The sequence below is a fragment of the Mustelus asterias genome, chromosome 12 (assembly GCF_964213995.1).
Source record: "Mustelus asterias chromosome 12, sMusAst1.hap1.1, whole genome shotgun sequence".
Lineage (NCBI taxonomy): Eukaryota > Metazoa > Chordata > Chondrichthyes > Carcharhiniformes > Triakidae > Mustelus > Mustelus asterias.
In genome coordinates this window covers 14,072,569-14,092,099 of record NC_135812.1, presented here as the reverse complement: position 1 = coordinate 14,092,099, position 19,531 = coordinate 14,072,569, and the positions used below count along the sequence as shown (strand labels likewise).

General features: G+C 44.5%; 1 protein-coding gene across 1 annotated transcript in view; it reads left to right on the top strand.

Moving 5' to 3' along the window:
* The first annotated feature begins 1,304 nt into the window (after nucleotides 1-1,304).
* rflnb (refilin B) overlaps nucleotides 1,305-19,531 on the top strand; it is a 30,358-nt gene continuing 12,131 nt past the window's right edge. The window contains exon 1 of the mRNA XM_078224773.1: nucleotides 1,305-2,129. Coding sequence (XP_078080899.1) covers nucleotides 1,911-2,129 — 219 coding nt within the window. The 5' untranslated portion in view covers nucleotides 1,305-1,910. The remainder of the gene's footprint in view (nucleotides 2,130-19,531) is intronic.

Sequence of the window (19,531 nt, the reverse complement as noted above, 5' to 3'; positions counted from 1 at the left end):
CACAGTGAATGTAGACATGTTAGATGAGATTGAAAGGTACAGTGGGTCGAAACACTGACATTTTAATCTGGATTCAATCCGACATTATTTGATGGGTTGATCATTCTTCTTCAAGAGTATCTCAGCATGGAATTAACAGTATCAGTCAAAAGGGCCAGGAGAATGGCTGTGGGTGCAAGGAATGGGAGTGTCATACTGATGAGATGGGAGGCTATACATCCACAAATGACACATTACTCATTACAATATTTTCTCACTGGAACGACAGAGGTTGAGGGGAGATCTGATAGAAGCCTACAAGATTATGAGGGGCATGGACAGAGTGGATAGTCAGAAGCTTTTTCCCAGGTTGGAAGAGTCAATTACTGGGGGGGCACAGGTTTAAGGTGTGAGGGGCAAGGTTTAAAGGAGATGTATAAGGCAAGTTTATTACACAGAGGGTGGCGGGTGCCTGGAACTCGCTGCTGGGGGAGGCAGTGGAAGCAAATACGACAGTGACTTTTAAAGGGCGACTGGACAAATACATGAATGGGATGGAATAGAGTGAAATGGTCCCCCGAAGAGTAGGGGGTTTTAGTTCAGTCGGGCAGCATGGTCGGTGCAGGCTTGGAGGGCCGAAGGGCCTGTTCCTGTGCTGTAATTTTCTTTGTCATTGTCACATGTATTGGCACACAGTGAGAAGTATTGTATCTTGTGCGCTATACAAAGCATACCGTTCATAATTACATAGGGGAGAAGGAAAGGAGAGGGTGCAAAATATAGGGTTACAGTTATAGCTAGGGTGTAGAGAAAGATCAACTCAATGTATGGTAGGTCCATTCAGAAGTCCGACAGCAGCAGGGAAGAAGCTGTTCTTGAGTCGGTTGGTACGTGACCTCAGACTTTTGTACCTTTTTCCTGACAGAAGAAGGTGGGAGAGAGAATGTCTGGGGTGCATGGGGGTCCTTGATTATGCTGGCTGCTTTGCCGAGGCAACGGGAAGTGTAAACAGTGTCAATGGATGGGAGACTGGTTTGACTGATGGACTGGGCTTCATTCACGACCAATTAGATGCATTTAAGTTGATGTGCAAGTGCTTGGTGCAAAACCTTGAGTAAATGCAGCTGAAATCTAAACCCCTCCCTTTATTAAACTCAAAATTCAACCCCCCCCCCCCCCAAAATACAATGAAGAATATGCTGTTTGTGCACACATATCACATCTTCCTCCCGTTGGCATATGCTGTATCCCCACGCGTACACAGCCCGCCTGAATTATAAAAATTCCGCCCTTTAAAAATAGTGTTACAATGTCTTGCATCTGCTGCACTCAGCTTCGTAAAACATGTGAGGGCGCGGGGGAGAGGGGATGTTCCCTGCAGCCGCACAGTGGGTCAATTGATAGGACGGTCCCGACTTGGTGAAGGGGAGGAAGTTTGTTGTATGAATGTATGCGTGTGTACCCCACCCCCTTCAAACTGTGTTCACCCCCCTCCCTCCCCTCTTTCTCCCCTTCCGCCCCGCATGTACACATGATCCCTGGTGCAGCCAATCTGCAGCTTTGGCAGGCGTTACCTCCAGCCTCTTCATAATCAAGAGTTTGACAGGAACAATGAAATCCTTGAGCTAGCAGCAGCCTTGACTCTGAAAGTTACACAAACCACCTCAAGTGTTAGCACACCAGTGTTCAGGTCTGCCTGCCTGTATGTGTGTGTGAGAGAAGATTAGCAATTAATACAGGGTTTAAATCTGCAGCAGAGCGAGGTTATTTTGTAAAGACAAAAAACAGTTTTTTATAAGTTGCAAGTCACTGGATTTTTTTTCAATTATTTTTACAATCTTGCCTTTTTTTTAAAAAAAGCCACATATATATTTTTACACACACACATATACAAGAGGTGGTTCGGGGCGAGATTGTCGCTGTAAGCTGCGATGGTGGGCAGTTTGAACCTGCAGGAGGTGACTGGTCCTCTGGTGGAGCCCAAGCGGCTGGGCGAGCGGGTCCTGGACAGTCCCGACTCCGGGCTCCCCCCAAGCCCCAGCCCCACACCCGGCGCCTGGCTGCCGTCCCCGGGAGGAGGCGAGAACCGGCTGCTGGATCAAGAGGACCCGGTCTTCACAGCCAGGGGAGGAGGACACACTCCCCACACGGTGGGTATAAGCAGTGAGCTGGACCTTTTTTTGTGTAATAACTATAAAGGGAGAAGGAGAGGGTGATTCAGTTGTACAAGTGCAGGTAAAATAAAATATCTAATTTGCTTTGATTTAAAATGGATTTAACTCATTTAGAAACTTTGATGCAACTCTGCCAAGATTAGACCAGTAATTTTGACAAATATATCTCTGAACTCAAACTAAATCTATCCAATACATCTGAACACTCAAACTAAGTCTATCAAATATATCTTTGAATTCTCAAACTAAGTCTATCAATAAATATATCTCTGAACTCAAACTAAATCTATTCAAATATATCTGAACTCTCAACCTAAGTATATTAATAAATGTATCTCTGAACTTTCAAACTAAAAGTCTGTCAAATATATATTTATGAAAACTTAGAACTTAGTTTTAAGTGAATTTATTGTTGATTCTTAATATTCACAAAAAATGTTAAGGGTTATTTTCGGATTAGGAATTTTTTTGCCTTTTAATCACCCCCCCTCCCCCTCAATCTTTTATTACTAGGTGTGGAGGGTAGAGAATGGTTGGGATTAATTGTGACTCGGTTATATGGAGGGAGGGTTTGTGTTTTGGGAGCAGGGCAGCAGTTTCGATCCGAGCCTTCAATGTTTCTCCTTGCGGTTCATCTCCGGCTCGGCAACTTCTCTCTGATTTCCGTCCGTGGGGCTTTGATGGTTTTAAACTTGCAGAGCTTCCAAACTGCAGATGGTTGAAAGCTGTCGAGGCTGCTCCGTGGACGGGTGGGTGGGTGGGGGGTGGGTGGGTCAGGTGGTGGTGGTGATAATGTGAACTTCAGTGAGTCTATGAGTGACCTGCTGGTAAGCAGTGAGAGTGCTGCCAGAGGCTGCAGTGTGTTGCGGGGCTGGGCTGGGCTGGCCTGGCCTGGGGTGCTGGGCGCGGTACGTTTCCCTTCGCCAGCAGCACACGTGTCACTTCTGCCACCCCACCTCCACCCATTGGATCTTGGCCAGGGCACTTGAGCATCAGGTTTAATCAGCGTGATTTAGAAATAGAGGCGTTGGTTGTTGTTAAGTTGCACATTCTCGAGACTATGGTGATCACTCATGCTCCTGACCCACTTGGGCAATTGTTAGTTGTACATTGTCACCACTGTCTCTGCATCCACCATGAATCTCAGCTTCATTTTGTCTCATCATTCCCCCCCCCCCCCATCCTTTAATTGCTGTAAAACATTCTTCCTGCAGTTCTTCACCAATTGGTTGGCTCACAGGCTGTCTGTTCATACCTGGGTTTGAAGTCTGGAGGTTGATGGTTTGAGGGTCTCCCATTCCACTCTGACCAATAATCTGAACCAAACCATAGAAAAGTTACAGCACAGAAAGAGGCCATTCAGCCTATCTTGTCCATACCAGCCAAAGGACACCCAGATGACCTTGCTAATTCCACCTTCTGCACTTAGCCCATAACCCTGTAGCTTACAGCACTTAAGGTGCAGATCCAGGTACTTTTAAAAAAGTTTTTAGGGTCTCCCTCTTCACCACCAACTTGGGCAGTGAATTCCAGACATCCACTATCCTTTGCATAACAAAGGTTATTCCTCATGCCCTCTCTACATCTACTGCCACAGGGTTGCTGTCAATCTTGTAGCTTTCACACCCCACTGGGATTATTATGAACCTACTTGTAATTCAGCTTTCAATTCACAATTCTACCCAGAGATCATAAGAATGGCTCATGTGGGCAATGCCGCTGTGTTGGGCAATGCCACATCAGTGTTGAGGGAAATTTTATTGTGTCCTAATGCTTGCTGTCTCTGATCTGAGTGCCCAAAATAGTGTTTCCCTCCCTCCCTCCCTCCACATTGATATTCCTTCATCTAACATGTATAGAAGTTCATCCCAGTTTTTGGGGACCTAGGTAGAGCAACGACTAACAAATGCACTGTCCATTTGTTCTCCTGAGCTGTAAATTCAGCTCTGACTGGTGGTTGAGAATTCTCTAGTCTGCCAGTTCCAAGGACGCTCTGTGTAAGTGTTTGCCCATTTCCAGGTGGATCTTGACCTGTAGAAAACAGACGCCCTTTAACGTGGTTTCTTAGAGATTGTGGAGACTCGGGGAATTCATAATGAGCAGCTAGAGGGTAATCCTCTGAAGCTGCAACAACAGCCGCAGAATCGAACACTTGATTTCTTCCTGTGGCTGGCAATGCTGTTGTACCCGACCTGGGAGTGTTCCAATTCCTGACAGTGACACCCTTCGCTGTCAATGCTTTTGGGTTTTTTTTCTGTCTGGTGTGCTGTTACTTCACCCCGAGACGTCATCTGGGAATGGGAGTCGCGGGGAGACTTTGAGAAAATGTCCATCTCTCTCGCACTGAACATGAGCATTTTTCCCATTCCTTGTGTTTTACATTTCACACTCAGGCTGACAGAAGACCACCCAGGAGTAGAGCTTGGCTGCACTCACGGGAATGTATCGGGGTTTCTCTGCAGAGGGTTCCTCCCTCTTCTCTGTTTTAAGAGCTATTTTGGTGAAATGGTGGGCACACGATGTTGATGTCTACAAAGGCTCCTTTTAGCACACCTGCTTACTACATAGGTGCTGTGCCAGTAGGCGACTGTCAGGGTATGAATGTTGGATCTGTATGAATGTTTTTGAAATCTGAATCAGTAAATTCAAGAGTTTTTTGAGTTTTTAAATAAAATTTTTGAGCTTAATGGTAAACCAGTAATTTCTCCCCTTCAGTTTTGCCCCACCACCTCCCAACATTGAAAGGGTTAATTGTTGCTGTGTTATGGTCCATGGTTGTTAGCAGCTTCCCGAGTGCCTGGTTCAGGTGGTCCTTTGGCTAGTGAGCATCAATGGTTAATTGAATCATTTAAGGGCATCATGGCCGAACCCAATCCACTGTCCAACAGGATAGCGACAGTAAACAAGAAACTTGGGCGTTTTTGTTTCTTCGCTTATCCATTTTTGCCTCAGTTCAGGGTATATGGGCAAATTATAACCACACTACAACTGTTCTTGCTGAGTGTCTAAGTTGCTGGAAATTGAACCTGTTGCTTCTGGTCAGTTTAACTGGTTGTGGCCCTAGAGTTATTGCAACATGGAAGGGAGCAATTGGGTCCATCCAATCCAAGCTGAAACTTGGTGCTTTTATCCACTGATTATTCCAATACAATTGATAATTCTTGTAGAATCCTGATTTTTTTTTTCCAGTTGCTCCGTCATTCGTGGCCAGACCCTCAGCTGTTTAGGCTCTAAATGAGGAATTTGCTTCCCAAATGTCCCCACTGTGCCTCCATCTTAAGATGCTCCATTTTAAAAATCTACCTCCTTGACCAAGCTGTCCTAATGTCTCCTTCTGTACCCTGGTGTTAAACTTAGTTTGATGACATTCCTGTGAAGCACCTTGGGACGTTATACCACATTAAAGGCACAATTTGGGCTATTTCTGCAGCACTTAAAAACTAGAAGCAGGAGTAGGCCATTCGGCCCTTCGAGCCTGCTCCGCCATTCATTTTGATCATGGCTGATCATCCAACTCCATATCCTGATCCCTTTAGCCCCAAGAGCTATATCTAATTTCCTCTTGAAATCACACAATGTTTTGGCCTCAACTACATTCTGTGGTAGTGAATTCCAACATATTCACCACTCTCTGGGTGAAGAAATTTCTCCTCGCCTCAGTTCTAAAAGGTTTACCCCTTATCCTCAAACTATGACCCCTAATTCTGAACTCCTCCACCATTGGGAACATTTTTCCTGAATCTACCCTGTCTAACCCTGTTTGAAATTTATACATTTCTATGAAACTTGTGCACCTTCCTTGTATACAAAATAACGACGCACAACACTTTGCACGCTACTAATAAACCAGGATTGTCCCCGTACAGTAACCTCTATGGGGCAGGAGGTTTCATTGGGTGCATGCAGTCTCCAGCTTCCAGTGAAATAATTTGTCGGTTTTTCCAGAAGCTTAGAGTGGGCTTCCTCCTGAGTTTGACCAGAAATGAAAGGAGGTTCACTAGATCGATTCCAGAGATGAGGGGCTTGTCGTATGAAGAGAGATTGAACAGTTTAGGCCGACACTCTCTCTGGAATTTAGAAGAATGAGGGGAGATCAAATTGAGGTGTACAAGATGATAAAAGGTATGGATAAAGTAGATGTGGAGCGGATGCTTCCTCTTGTGGGGCATTCTAGGACAAGAGGCCATAGTCTTAGGATAAGAGGTAGCTAATTTAAAACAGAGTTGAGGAGAAACTACTTCTCCCGAAGGGTTGTGAATCTGTGGAATTCACTGTCCCAAAGTGCGGTGGATGCTGGGACAGTGAATACATTTAAGGAGGAGTTAGACAGATTTTTAATTGGTAATGGGGTTGAAGGGTTATGGGGAGAAGGCAGGAAAATGGGGATGAGGAGCATATCAGCCATGATCGAATGGCAGAGCAGACGCGATGGGCCGAATGGCCTAATTCTGCTCCTGTATCTTATGAACTTATGAAAAGAAATTGAAATTTTATCTTTCAGAATTGATGTAGGTTGTTGGACAGAAGCTAAACTTGGAGGTCTATGGTATTTTATTGAGTCGGCAGTACATTATTGAGTTGCCTCCAGGGCAAAGCAAAGGGAAGAAAGCCTTGTTTGTTGAATTGCAAACAAAACCTGTGACTCCCATCCATAGTGGTGTGTTTATTTGAAGTGGAATATTGACAGTGGCAATGACCACTGCCAGTAAGTACATTGCTATAAAAACACAGCTTCATGACTAAGCGGGAGGGTTCAATCTCCCTTTTAGTCATATCCTTCCAGAGCTCTACCAACGTCCTCTTTGTCTAGCTGTTGGGAAGTGTGAGTTTGGATGTTTACTGATGGTTGGCCTGTTTGATCCAAATTGGCTTCAGGTCTCTGTGATTGAGGCCTGGACAGAGAAGCCGATTCAGTATCAGTTCAGTCAGTGTCCACAAAGCTGGGGACTGGCTGGCTGTGCCGGCACCTGATGTCCCTTGTGATCGTGATCCGAGTGTTGGGTATCACTTGGACGCCACAAGTCACCAGCAGGGCGCTGGGTTGCAGCCCAGTCTATTTTTAATTTAATTTATTTGTTTTGCCTTTTTAGGGCGAAATCTTCCCCTCCCTCCCTCCCCTGCCTTCCAAATAAACCTGGGCTCTCTGACTTTAATCATGTTTCATTTCATGTGGAAATAAAAATAGGAGTTATTGGGGGGGGGGCGCGGCAGGGGGGAGGTTGGAATAAGATCATAAAGACCAGTTAAATGGCCTGAGAATGATCAATAACCATAGAGGAGGAGAAATCCTCTCTTGTACAAACCCATTGACCTGCTGTTGCTGACTGCAATTTAAACTGCATTGATGATATTTTGTCTGGTAATTTTGTCAAGAATTTGGCGTAGCCGTGTCTTGTACAATCCAGTCTTGTTTCAGCCCACTTTGTTCTGTTTCTGCTGAAGTCACACCGGCCCATCTCCAGTCAGCAAACCAAGTGCCCTTTTGAATCTTGCTGCAGTGGATCCTCTGGTTCTTCTCAAAGTGGTGATTGTCAGTCTCTCTGAGGAACAATCTCCTTTCTGTCCATTGGAACCATGCCGCTGCGTATCTTTAATTTTTTTCTTTAAAATCCTCCCACGAGAGTCTTGAAAATGTTGGTTTTGAACTTGCTTAACACGTTGCTTTCAAAGATTTATGGTGCAGAGACCTTTACGAAGATGTGGGAAACACTCCCTGAGATATGGAATGCAAACACCCCAGGTATTTAAGGAGGGCGGGATGTTTTGCCATTTCGAAATTCCAGCCTTGATCGAAAGTGATATTTCCCTGACAGCTCCAGTCTATTCGTGGCAGTGGGGGTTAACTGTATTTAACCCTCAACAACTTGGCCCTATTTTATTTCAGTGTTCAATCTTGTCTGGGTAATTTCTGAACACATTGAGGTGATAAAAGTTTGAGATTATCTATAAATATTTAAAAAAAAAAACTATTTCAAAAAAAACTTGCATTTATATAATGCCTGCCAAAACCTCAGAGCTAAAGTCCTTTATAGAGTTGTAGAATCATTGAAGGAGGCCATTCAGCCCATATCCACGCTGGCTCTCTGTCTGTAGACAATGAATTACATTTGAAATTGCGGTCATTTTTTTTACATGGGACATGAGGTCACTGGCTGGCCAGCATTTACTGCCCATCCCTAGTTGCCTGAGGGCAGTTGAGAGTCAACCACATTGCTGTGGCTCTGGAGCCACATGTAGGCCAAACCGGGTAAGGATGGCAGATTTCCTTCCCGAAAGGGCATTAGTGAATCAGATGGATTTTTCCGACAATCGACAATGGTTTCATGGTCATCAGTAGATTCTTAATTCCAGATATTGTTAATTGAATTCAAATTCCACCATCTGCCGTGGCGGGATTCGAACCAGGGTCCCTAGAACATTAGCTAAGCTTCTGGATTAATAGTCTAGCAATAATACCACTAGGCCTTCGTCTCCCCTCGTAAAAGAGCCAATTTGTGGTCCCATAAACAGCAAAGTAATAAATGACCAGAACATTTTTTTTTTCATGATGTCGATTGAAATATCCTGCTCTTCTGTGCCTCGGGATCTTTTGTATCTCACCTGTACAATGGCACCTCAGACAGTGTAGCACTCCCTCAGTTCTCCATTAGAATGTCAGCCTTGATTTTTGTGATCAAGCATTTGAAGTGGGACTTGAAGCCATCAGCTTCTGACTTAAACACGAGTGTGTTACCAGCTAAGCCACAGTTAGCTATTTGAACAATGTATTTTTGCGGTCAGTTTATATGATCTGAATCAGTTCTTTTAGACAGGGGAGAGAGAAGAATTGAATGTTGGGTCTCGCCAGTTTCGGTCATTGACGCGCAGGGATAGGAAATGCTTAGAAATATTAGATTTAATCAGATTTAATAAGTTAATAGTTACCCAAACAAGCAAAGAATAAGTTGCTTGTATAGTATTTAATGATTGAGGTAACTTTGCTCTGTACTGACCACACTGCTGTCATTGTACTAATGTTTAATATGTCACTTAGCTGCAAGCAGCTTTGCTGGGAGCGGCAGTGGTATCATTCCAGTCTACACTAGCCTATTGGGAACATTCAAGCAGATTGGAATACAGAGAATCTTTGTCTAAAATTTTTAATATTCCATTTTTATGGAGCTCGCTTGACCAGTAAAATAAACCTATTTACTCAAGAGTGAGCAAGTGGCCAATTCTTTTTTTTTGGTGCGCCTCCATGCTCCTCCCAACTGCCGCCAAATCCTTTTCAAACAAAATGACTAGGCTTGTGGAACATTATCTCTATTTATTTTGTCTTTTCAGTTCCTCTTGTGAGTCAGCTTGGTAGTACACTCGCCTGAGTCATTTAAGCTTGAAAGGTTAAGCTCCACTCCTGACTTCAGCCCACGATTCAGTCTAATGCCCTGTGCTGAGAGCAAAGTCTTTTGGATCAGGGGCTAAACTGAGGCCTTGGACGGATGTGAAAGATCCTGCAATACTCCTCAAAGAAAAGCAAGGAGCTCACCCGATTTCCCGGTCAACATTCCTACCCCCGGCCAACACAATTTAAGTTGGTCATTCATCTTGACGTATGAGGTGCGTTTGAGGACTCTGGGTCTGTCCTCGATGGAGTTTAAAAGGATTAGGGGGTGGATCTCATTGAAGTTTACAGAATACTGTAAGGCCTGGATAGAGTGGATGTGGGGAAGATGTTTCCATTCGAAGTCGAGACTAGGATCCGAGGGCACAGCCTCAGAGTAAAGGGACGATCCTTTAGAATCGAGATGAGGAGGAATTTCTTCAGACAGAGGGTGGTGAATCTATGGAATTCATTGCCACAGAAAGCTGTGGAGGTCAGGTCATGGAGTGTACTTAAGACAGAGATAGATAGGTTCTTGATTGGCAAGGAGATCAAAGGTTATGGGGAAAAGGCAGGAGAATGGGGTTGAGAAACGTATCAGCCATGATTGAATGGCGGAGCAGAATCAATGGGCAAAATGGCCTAACTCTGCTCCTATATCTTCTGGACTTGCTCCCACGAACAGCAAAATGATAACTTGTTGTGTGCAGTTGCATGCTGTGTTTGCTTCTATAAACTGTGTTTCACAAATAATGAAATACTTTTTGAAGAGCAGTCACTGATATCTGGTTGGAGTCCTGTTCTTTGGCACCATGCACTGAGATGATGTGTTCCAATTGGTCAACAGGAGCTAGCTGCTCTTGCCTCATCTTTCTTAACTTGCAAGAAAGGTGCAATAGTTAAAATAAGCTGCTGTCAGCCAATAGGAGGCGCCAGGTAGCTGTTCCTCATGAGCCTTGGCTCAGTCAAGCACATTGGGATGTTTTTTCTACATTAAAAGGATAGATAAGTGCAAGTTCTGGTTGTGAAATACTCCTCTAATAACAATGGCTAGCTTTGAACCCCCAGAGCTCAGCACACTGGTTCAGTTAGGTAGCAGCTGCTGAGAGTTCTAAGCTGTTAAGCGATTTCTATTCGGAGTCCAAACCTCACCTGGAACGTTTTCTAATCTGAGTGCAGCAATTTTTAAATTTTATTTTGCTTTTCTTGATGATTTGATTTGCCTGGGACAGGAGAAGGTGGGATTGTCTGCTGGATGCTGGGCCAGGCATTGAGGATTATGTCCAGAGTTTATTCCCCACCGCCACCCTGATGATATGGAGGGAAGTCTAGCTGGTCTTCGGGGAAGTCAGTACTGATGGTAATTTAGAACAGGAGTTGCAGGTGGCACAGCGGTTAGCACTGCTGCCTCACAGCGCCAGAGACCCGGGTTCAATTCCAGCCTCGGGTCACTGTCTGTGTAGAGTTTGCACGTTCTCCCCGTGTCTACGTGGGTTTCCTCCGGGTGCTCCGGTTTCCTCCCACAGGCCAAAGATGTGCGAGTTAGGTTGATTGGCCATGCTAAATTGCCCCTTGGTGTCAGGGGGATTGACAGGGTAAATATGTGGGGTTATGGGAATAGGGCCTGGGTGGGATTGTTGTCAGTGCAGGTTCCAGATGGCCTCCTCCTGCACTGTAGGGATTTTATGGTATCAGTTGCTTCTTTTTGAGTTGTGGCTACAGCGAGATGAGGAAAGGTCCCAAATGCCCCAGTAGTATTTAGACCTGATCTTGAGGCATGTTTTCAAAAAAGCCCTTCCAAAGTGTCTTGAATTTACATGGCCTCTTCAGGGGAGGAACCAGAGGAGGAAACAAATGCAATGGGTGTTGCAATGAGGATTGGAAAGAATTTCAGCTGAACTATTTGCCTACAGCTAGGTGACAGTCCTGCAAATATCTACACATCGCTGAGACAAAATGGAACAGGTACAGGTAGAATTTTATACATTTGCACGAGAAGTGAGTTGTACTTGCTGTTGGACGATGTTTGTGTGGCAGGCGGGAGTTGCTCCCATGTGCAACTTGTCCATGGTTTTGACACTGACGTTAACACCAGATAGTGGCTGTTTGATCGCCCAAACCTTGCTTGGGTTTGGAAAGCATAGAAATGTTGAAGCGGCCTTGTGTACACGTGTTCTGATAACTCACGCCTTGGCCTCTCCTGAACGGGGAGTTAGCAAAGCAGTAGCATGTGGATCCTGCAACTTGGAAACGGAAAGATTGGGGGGAAAGATCCATGGGAGAGAGGGATATTGACGCTGTGCCGATAAATTGAAGCCTCTTGTATTTGTGAAGCAGAGTGTTAAATTTGGGCCACGTCAGATCTTCAGTCAGTCGTTCTAAGTAGGAATGGGTTTTTGTGTAAAAAGATTGAACGTACTGCTAATGGGAGCTCTCTGTTTCTGTGTGTTTTACTAATTCTGATGTATGATATTTGGAATAGTACTTTGCAGGGGGAGTTATTTGTTTTGGAGGCTGCCGTGGTGTTTAATGATTCACAGGGCAAATTCAAATGTAGCTTCTAATTTTCTGCTGAATTTGCATGTGCAGCGACTGGATTCATTTGTTTTGTGGTTACTTTATCAAAATAGTACTCTGGGATTGGCCACACAACAGACACTCTTCTTTTTGATTTTACTCCAGCAACTGAGAATTTACATGTTGGGCGTGTGTTTTTTTTAAAAAGGGCCACATGCCAAGCTTATTTTATAAATGGTTATAGGATATGTGCGTGTTGGTTCTGTCGTGGAGTTAGCTGATCTGGAACTGATTTCTGTCTGCCTTTGATTCTTGTTCTGTCTCGTTCTAACTCAGAAGTTCTTTATGTGCGATCTTATCGCTGTATTCTGACCAGCTCCTGGAGTGAGAATTGTGACCCCGCCTTGTTCTTGAGGTGGAATGCCTGCTGCGGTGGGTCAAAAGTGCGGCGGAGCTGGGGGAGCTTTTGAGGGGGTGGGGGGGGGAGGTTTACAAAGTGCTGTCTGGCTGCTAGGGAGCCTGACCACTGCCTCTGATTCTGTCCGCAACAAACATAGACTTGTGAAAGATTCAGAGGTGACTGGAAAGTGATTAGCAATAGGATACCTGGCTGTTGCTGACGTCTTCCGCCATTCCAATATGCAAGAGATGTTTGGAGAATTGAAGCAGTAGCTAAGATCAGCTATCTTAGTCCAAACTGGGGATGGGCTTTTCCTTATATGGTCCTACTGCTATGGATTCATTTTAGCCTTCATTCTTAAGTGTTCAGATTATCATAGAATCCCTACAGTGCAGAAGGAGACCATTCGGCCCATCGAGCCTGCACTGACAACTCAGGCCCTATCCCCGTAACGCCTGCTCGTTCCCCTGACATGGGCAATTTAAATTTAGCTTGCTCAATCCACCTCACCTGCACATCTTTGGACTCTGGGAGGAAATTGGAGCACCTGGAGGGAACCCACGCAGACTGAGGAGAATGTGCAAACTCCACACAGGCAGTGACCCAAGGCCAGAATTGAACCCGGGTCACTGGCGCTGTGAGGCAGCAGTGCTAACTGTGCCACTGTTCCATTGTATTTGGCTTAAAGTGATCTGACTAAATATATTTATGGAAGTGTCCTGAATGCTAATTTCCTTTTTGTGAAAAACTTAAGTTGTGATCACCTTCTCTTGTGCAACATGTTCTGCTCTGACTTTCCGTTCACGAGTAGTTTGCTGCACTATTCCTTCATAGAAGCAAGATGCATCAATTTGGATACTATTGCTGCTGCACTGAGGGAGAGCATTTGTAAATAGAGAGTCCTCAAAAAGCCAGTGCCTTTACAAAGGTGCTGATTCCAATCAGATTAGATGTACGGGTGCTAAGATTGGCTTTTGCAACTAAGATTGGAAACGTGGGGAGGGCAATGGGGTGTTTATGTTGTCGACGGAGTTATTCAAGCTGAACATGTCCATGTGGCCCTCAGATGAGGTTTAAAAAGCTGCTCGCCAAGGATTATGATGTCTGATTCTTTGAATTAGTTGTATTGATCTTTGCTGGTCTTCTCCATGTATACATGTGAAGTGGTGATTGTTCTGTACTGTGCTGAATACCGGGAATTGGTTGCGTATCGTACTGAATATAGAGTTGAAAATTCTCAAAGAAAGAAACATTTTATTTTTAAAAAGCTGCTAACACTGTCTGGGTAAACCCGTGAAAGGTGAGGTAACAGAATCAGGACACTTTTTCTTTCCCTTGGCTCACCCCCAACAGCAAAATCTCTCTCCCCTTCCAGAGAGGAGGAATGTAAAACATGAGAAGGGGGAACATGCAAAATGATAAGGGGGTTGGGGGAGATTGGACTCTTAAACTTGTATATAAAGTTGTAGATTTCTCCGCAGAGAACTCCTTATGGCAACATCACTCCTTTAGCAGGGGGGGGGGGACAAAATGTTGCTCCAATGATTTAAAGTTGGAGACTGCGAGTTACCCAGCATGTTTTCCTAGTCGAAAGGAGCAGCCTTCTTGAAACAGTTCAAAACTGAGCCGTATGGTTTTTGCTGCTGTGGCAGTTCTTCCCTTTCTGCTCCCCTCCCCCCACCAGCGACTGTTGCCAATATTTGCTGCTGATCCCCCTCCCCCTCCTCCTGAGATGTTGTCTCAATCCAAAGTACAGTTATATGAGTGCTCTTGTCTAATTGCCCTTGTTGAACCTCTGGAGTCCACTGAGGGGTGGGTTGAGAGTGTCCCTGCTGAATCTGACCGGTGCTCACCCAACATCCCCGTGTGTGTGGATTTCCATGAAGTGTAGGGTCGACAGGGGGCGGGAAGAATCACTGAATGGCAATCCAAGTGGGAATCTTGACTGTTCCTTCACCCATCCTAAACTTGGGGGCACTGAGGCCATTTGTTACTCGAGCAACTGCCCAGGCAAAAGGTCACTAGCTCTGTACAGACAGTGAATCCAATTTGAGAGCGCTCTTGTTTGCTAAGCTACTTTTGTAAACTCACTTTAGGTTTGACATTTTCCTCAGTTTAAACCCTCCTTTTCTTCAGTTTGGTTGTTTTTGGAGAATGTTTCACATTGAGCCCGAATACCCCTCTACACTGCCTTCAGGATGGGTCAATTGGGTGAGGTTTGCATCGAAGTCGAAGGGGAGGCAGTGGTATTGTCACTGGATTAGTAATCCAGAGACCCAGGGTAATGCTTTGGGGACTGGGGTTTGAATCCCACCATGGCAGATGGTGGAATTTGAATTCAGTAGATATCTGGATTTGAAAGTTTACTGATAACCATGAAACCGTTGTCGATTGTCGTAAAAACCCATCTGGTTCAGTCATGTTCTTGAGGGAAGGAAATCTGCCGTCCTTACCTGGTCTGGCCTACATGTGATTCCAGATCCACAGCAATGTAGCTGACTCTTTATTGCCCATATCTGAGGGCAATAAATACTGGCCCTGCCGGCAGCGCCCATGTCCCATGAACGAATAAAAAGTCTTCTAAATATTAATAAGGATTGGTAAATTTAAGGCAAAACTTCTTTTAATTTTTTTTTCTCATCATGTTGAGTATAGTTTGAAGTGGGTAATGGAAACACCTGAGGAGAACCGTCCTTTGAGGTTGGCCAACCATGGGTCGGGTATCGGCGCAAGAGGTCACACACACGCACAGACTACAGGCCTTTGAATGCCTGAGAATCTGATCAAACGGTCTTTGGTTCTGACAAGGGATGATTTGTTGTTGCAATGAAACTATGGTATTCGGCCTTGAGTGCATTTTTGTTTTGTAATATTTATAAAAAGATGTCAGAAAGTGCAAAGCAGCTGACACCTTTCAGCGCGAAGGCAAGGGAGATGGTTGAAGCGCCTGGTCTCTCGATGTACATCTGTTAACTTGTCATGTTGGGGGGGGGTCAGTGTTTATCTTTAAACGTTGGGAATTTTGGCTTGTTTAAAGTCGCGTAAAACCTGGATAATATTCCATTTAATCCAGGCAGAGCATTTCACAGAGGGGAGAGATGATGGATAGCTGATAGGAAAGGGTAAGTCATAACTCTTACCATTTGCAGAAGAATGCGTACATAACTTTTGGTTCACTGAATTATCTCTCTTTTCGTTCAACTGTTTATATTTAAAATTAGTGCAAAACTCTTTTGTAAAAAGTCACGTTTAAGGGTCTGTTATTCTGTGGTGTCAGTAACTGAAAACAGTTAACAACCTTAACCGACACAGGAAATATGAACAGGAATCTCCTGCTATGTTTTCTTGTGCAACTGTTCAGGCAATAGCTGGCTTTTTACAAATGATATGTTTACATACACAGTAAGCCTTGTCATCCAGCACCGCACCAACCAGAATTCTCTTCTAGTTGTCATTTCTGATGTCTCTTTCTCTAACAAATGGCAGCACAGTGGTTAGCACTGCTGCCTCTCAATGCCAGGGACCTGGGTTCAATTCCGGCCTTGGGTGAACTCTCTGTGTGGAGTTTGCACATTCTCCGCCTGTCTGCGTGGGTTCCCTCTGGGTGCTCGGGTTTCCTCCCACAGTTCAAAAATGTGTGGGGTAGGTTGATTGGCTATGCTAAATTGACCCTTGGAGTCAGGGGGATTAGCAGAGTAAATACATAAGAACATAAGAGCTAGGAGCAGGAGTAGGCCATCTGGCTCCTCAAGCCTGCTCCGCCATTCAATAAGATCATGGCTGATCTTTTCGTGGACTCAGCTCCACTTACCCGCTCGCTCACCATAACCCTTAATTCCTTCACTGTTGAAAAATTTATCTTTCCTTGCCTTTAAAAACATTCAGTGAGGTAGCCTCAACTGTTTCACTGGGCAGGGAATTCCACAGATTCACAACCCTTTGGATAAAGTAATTCCTCCTCAACTCAGTCCATATCTGCTCCTCCTTATTTTGAGGCTATGCCCCCTAGTCCTAGTTTCACCTGCCAGTGGAAACATAGAACCATAGAAAATTACAGCTCAGAAACAGGCCTTTTGGCTCTTCTTGTCTGTGCCGAACCATTTTATGCCTAGTCCCACTGACCTGCACTTGGACCATATCCCTCCACACCCCTCTCATCCATGAACCCGTCCAAGTTTTTCTTAAATGTTAAAAGTGACCCCGCATTTACCACTTTATCCGGCAGCTCATTCCACACTCCCACCACTCTCTGCGTGAAGAAGCCCCCCCTAATATTCCCTTTAAACTTTTCTCCTTTCACCCTTAACCCATGCCCTCTGGTTTTTTTTCTCCCCTAGCCTCAGCGGAAAAAGCCTGCTTGCATTCACTCTATCTATACCCATCAAAATCTTATACACCTCTATCAAATCTCCCCTCAATCTTCTACGCTCCAGGGAATAAAGTCCCAACATCCTCCCTGCTTCTATCTTATCTGTTCCCTTCATAATCTTATGTTTTTATAAGATCTCCCCTCATTGTTCTGAATTCCAATGAGTATAGTCCCAGTCTACTCAGTCTCTCTACGTGGGGTTACAGGGCTAGAGCCTGGGTAGGATTGTTGTCGGTATGGGCTCGATGGTCTTGATGGCCGCTCCTGCACTGTAGTGATCCTTTAGTGATCTGAAAGACGTGCTGATTAGGTGCATTGGTCATGCTAAATTCTCCCTCTGTGTACCCGAACACAGGATGGCGACTGGGGGGATTTTCACAGTAGCCGCATTGCAGTGTTAATGTAAGCCTATTTGTGACACTAATAAATAAACTTTAAAACTTTAACATGATGCATCACTTTATCAACCAGAAGCAATCAGGAAGTAATCTGGAACCTGTACCTGTATATGGTGTTATTTTACACTTTTAATTTATGTTTGAATGTACTTTGAAGAGTAAAAGTGAAAAGAATATAGTTCTTTCTGCGTACTTGCATATTAGTTTACGCTACTGGTATTGCGCTGCATTCCAATATCTGGCACTGCCCATTCCCCACACGTGCTAGATAATGATTTTATTGTATGTAGTTCCTACCAATATATTTTTGTACTTGGTATTTATTTTTTATACACCATCAAAACCTTGAACGATCTTTGGGAATTTGCTTTTTAACGTCCACACAAAGAAACGTTAGGAAACTAAACATGTCTGGAATTTCTTGGGAAGATGTGTGTGTTTATCATGATGTAACCCGTGGTGAGGCTGCAATAGAGTGGGGAGCTGGGATGTCACCACAGTGTGGAAGGTACAGTGATAAGAGAGGGGGTGAAGTATGTGTTCAGGCCTGTGTCACTCGCGCATTCTTTGGGAGCAGAGCGATTCTGCAGTTTCTTCTCGGTCCGAAACATTGACTGCCATCTCTTCAGTTGGTTTCTCTTAATCGCGAAAGTTGTCCTTTTGTAAACATGCAGTTGGTCTGACGTAGAATTTGTAATTTTGATTTAAATATTGTATGACTTTTTATTCCCTCTTTGAAAGAGGGACCTGCTTCCACGCATGTACCAAGACCTGGGCAACAGTCCACCCTCATCCAATACTAGGATTAGCTGGCTGTTCCCCTCCTCTTTGCTTCTGGGACACTGCCAGTACTGAGCACATAAGTCGCCGTACTCCAAAAAGGGATTTATTATATTGAGTTGTCTAAGACATTTGGCATTGATAAGGCACCATATAAGGGCATGTTTTATAATGACTGCGTGTGGGAGCTCACTTGAGTATTGGGGAAATGCAAACTGTTTTCTCATGCTTGTATTATTCATAGTAAGAAGTCTCACAACACCATCAGGTCAGCAGCGCTCCAAAAGCTCGTGCTACCAAATAAATCTGTTGGACTTTAACCTGGTGTTGTGAGACTTCTTACTGTGCCTACCCAAGTCCAACGCCGGCATCTCCACATCATGTATTATTCATCCAACCTTCTGAGCCACTAACACCACACATTTCCAACTGATGATCCTCTCACTTCCTTCAAGAATACTAATAGCATATTTATAGGACAACAATATAAATTGTGAAATGCTGTACACAGATGGTATAGTGAATAGACACTTACTGTATTGTGCCATGGAGTTATACAAGATGGGAGCATCTTCTGGACTCTGATTCTCACTAAGATAATTGCCCATAAGAGGGCTTTCTGCAGAGACTAGATGTAGCTCCTTCTACGGGGAAGGAACGGCAGAGGGCCAGTCGTCCTGGATAGCTCATCGGGTGACTGGTTTCAGGAAGACATCAGTTGGGAACAGGACACAGTTTTTAAAACCAAGCCTTCTACCGTAATACACTCTGTAGCACCATGGGGAGGTACAACCAGTGTGTGTCTAAAATGGCCACAGGCTGTCGCCCATGAATTGTGACGTGAACAGAGATTTATTGTGCGCGATTGTGGTTACGGGAGAGATGATGTATAATTTTCTGACATCTTTGATCATTCCTGTTGGAAAGCCGATATCTCCCTGTCTGTACTATCTTCCCCACCCCATTCACAGCATTGAATGGTCACACGGATTTAGACTCGAGCATCCAACCCAGTCTCCCTTCCAACTACTGAGAGTCTAATAAAGGACCTTCCGACATCAATCCTAAAAATTTCCGTTCACCGACTTGAATATTTCCTTGCATCCTTCCTCTCTCTCCTACCATTTAAGGCTTACTTTGAAGTAGTTCTCTGGATTTATCTTTTGCGTTTTGGCTTTCGTATAAACAATACACCCACTCTACCACCACCTTTCATAATTGAAGAGTCTGGATATCTCCAATTTCCCCTTTTGTGTAGACGCACAAATGCCAAAATGAGAAGTCTATAAATATGCAGTATGTTTTCTTGGGGACTGCACCATTGGTGGTGGTGCATTTGATCTCTCAATCAGAATCACAGAATTGTTATGGCGCAGAAGGGGGCCATTCGGCCCATCGTGTCTGCACCGGCTCTCCAAATGACCATTATGATTTACTGCCATTCTCCTGTCTTTTCCCCTTGCATACCGTTGCTATTCAAATAATCATTTACTGCCTTCTTGAATGCCTCGATTGAACCTGCCTCCACCACACTTCCAGGCAGTGTATTCCAGA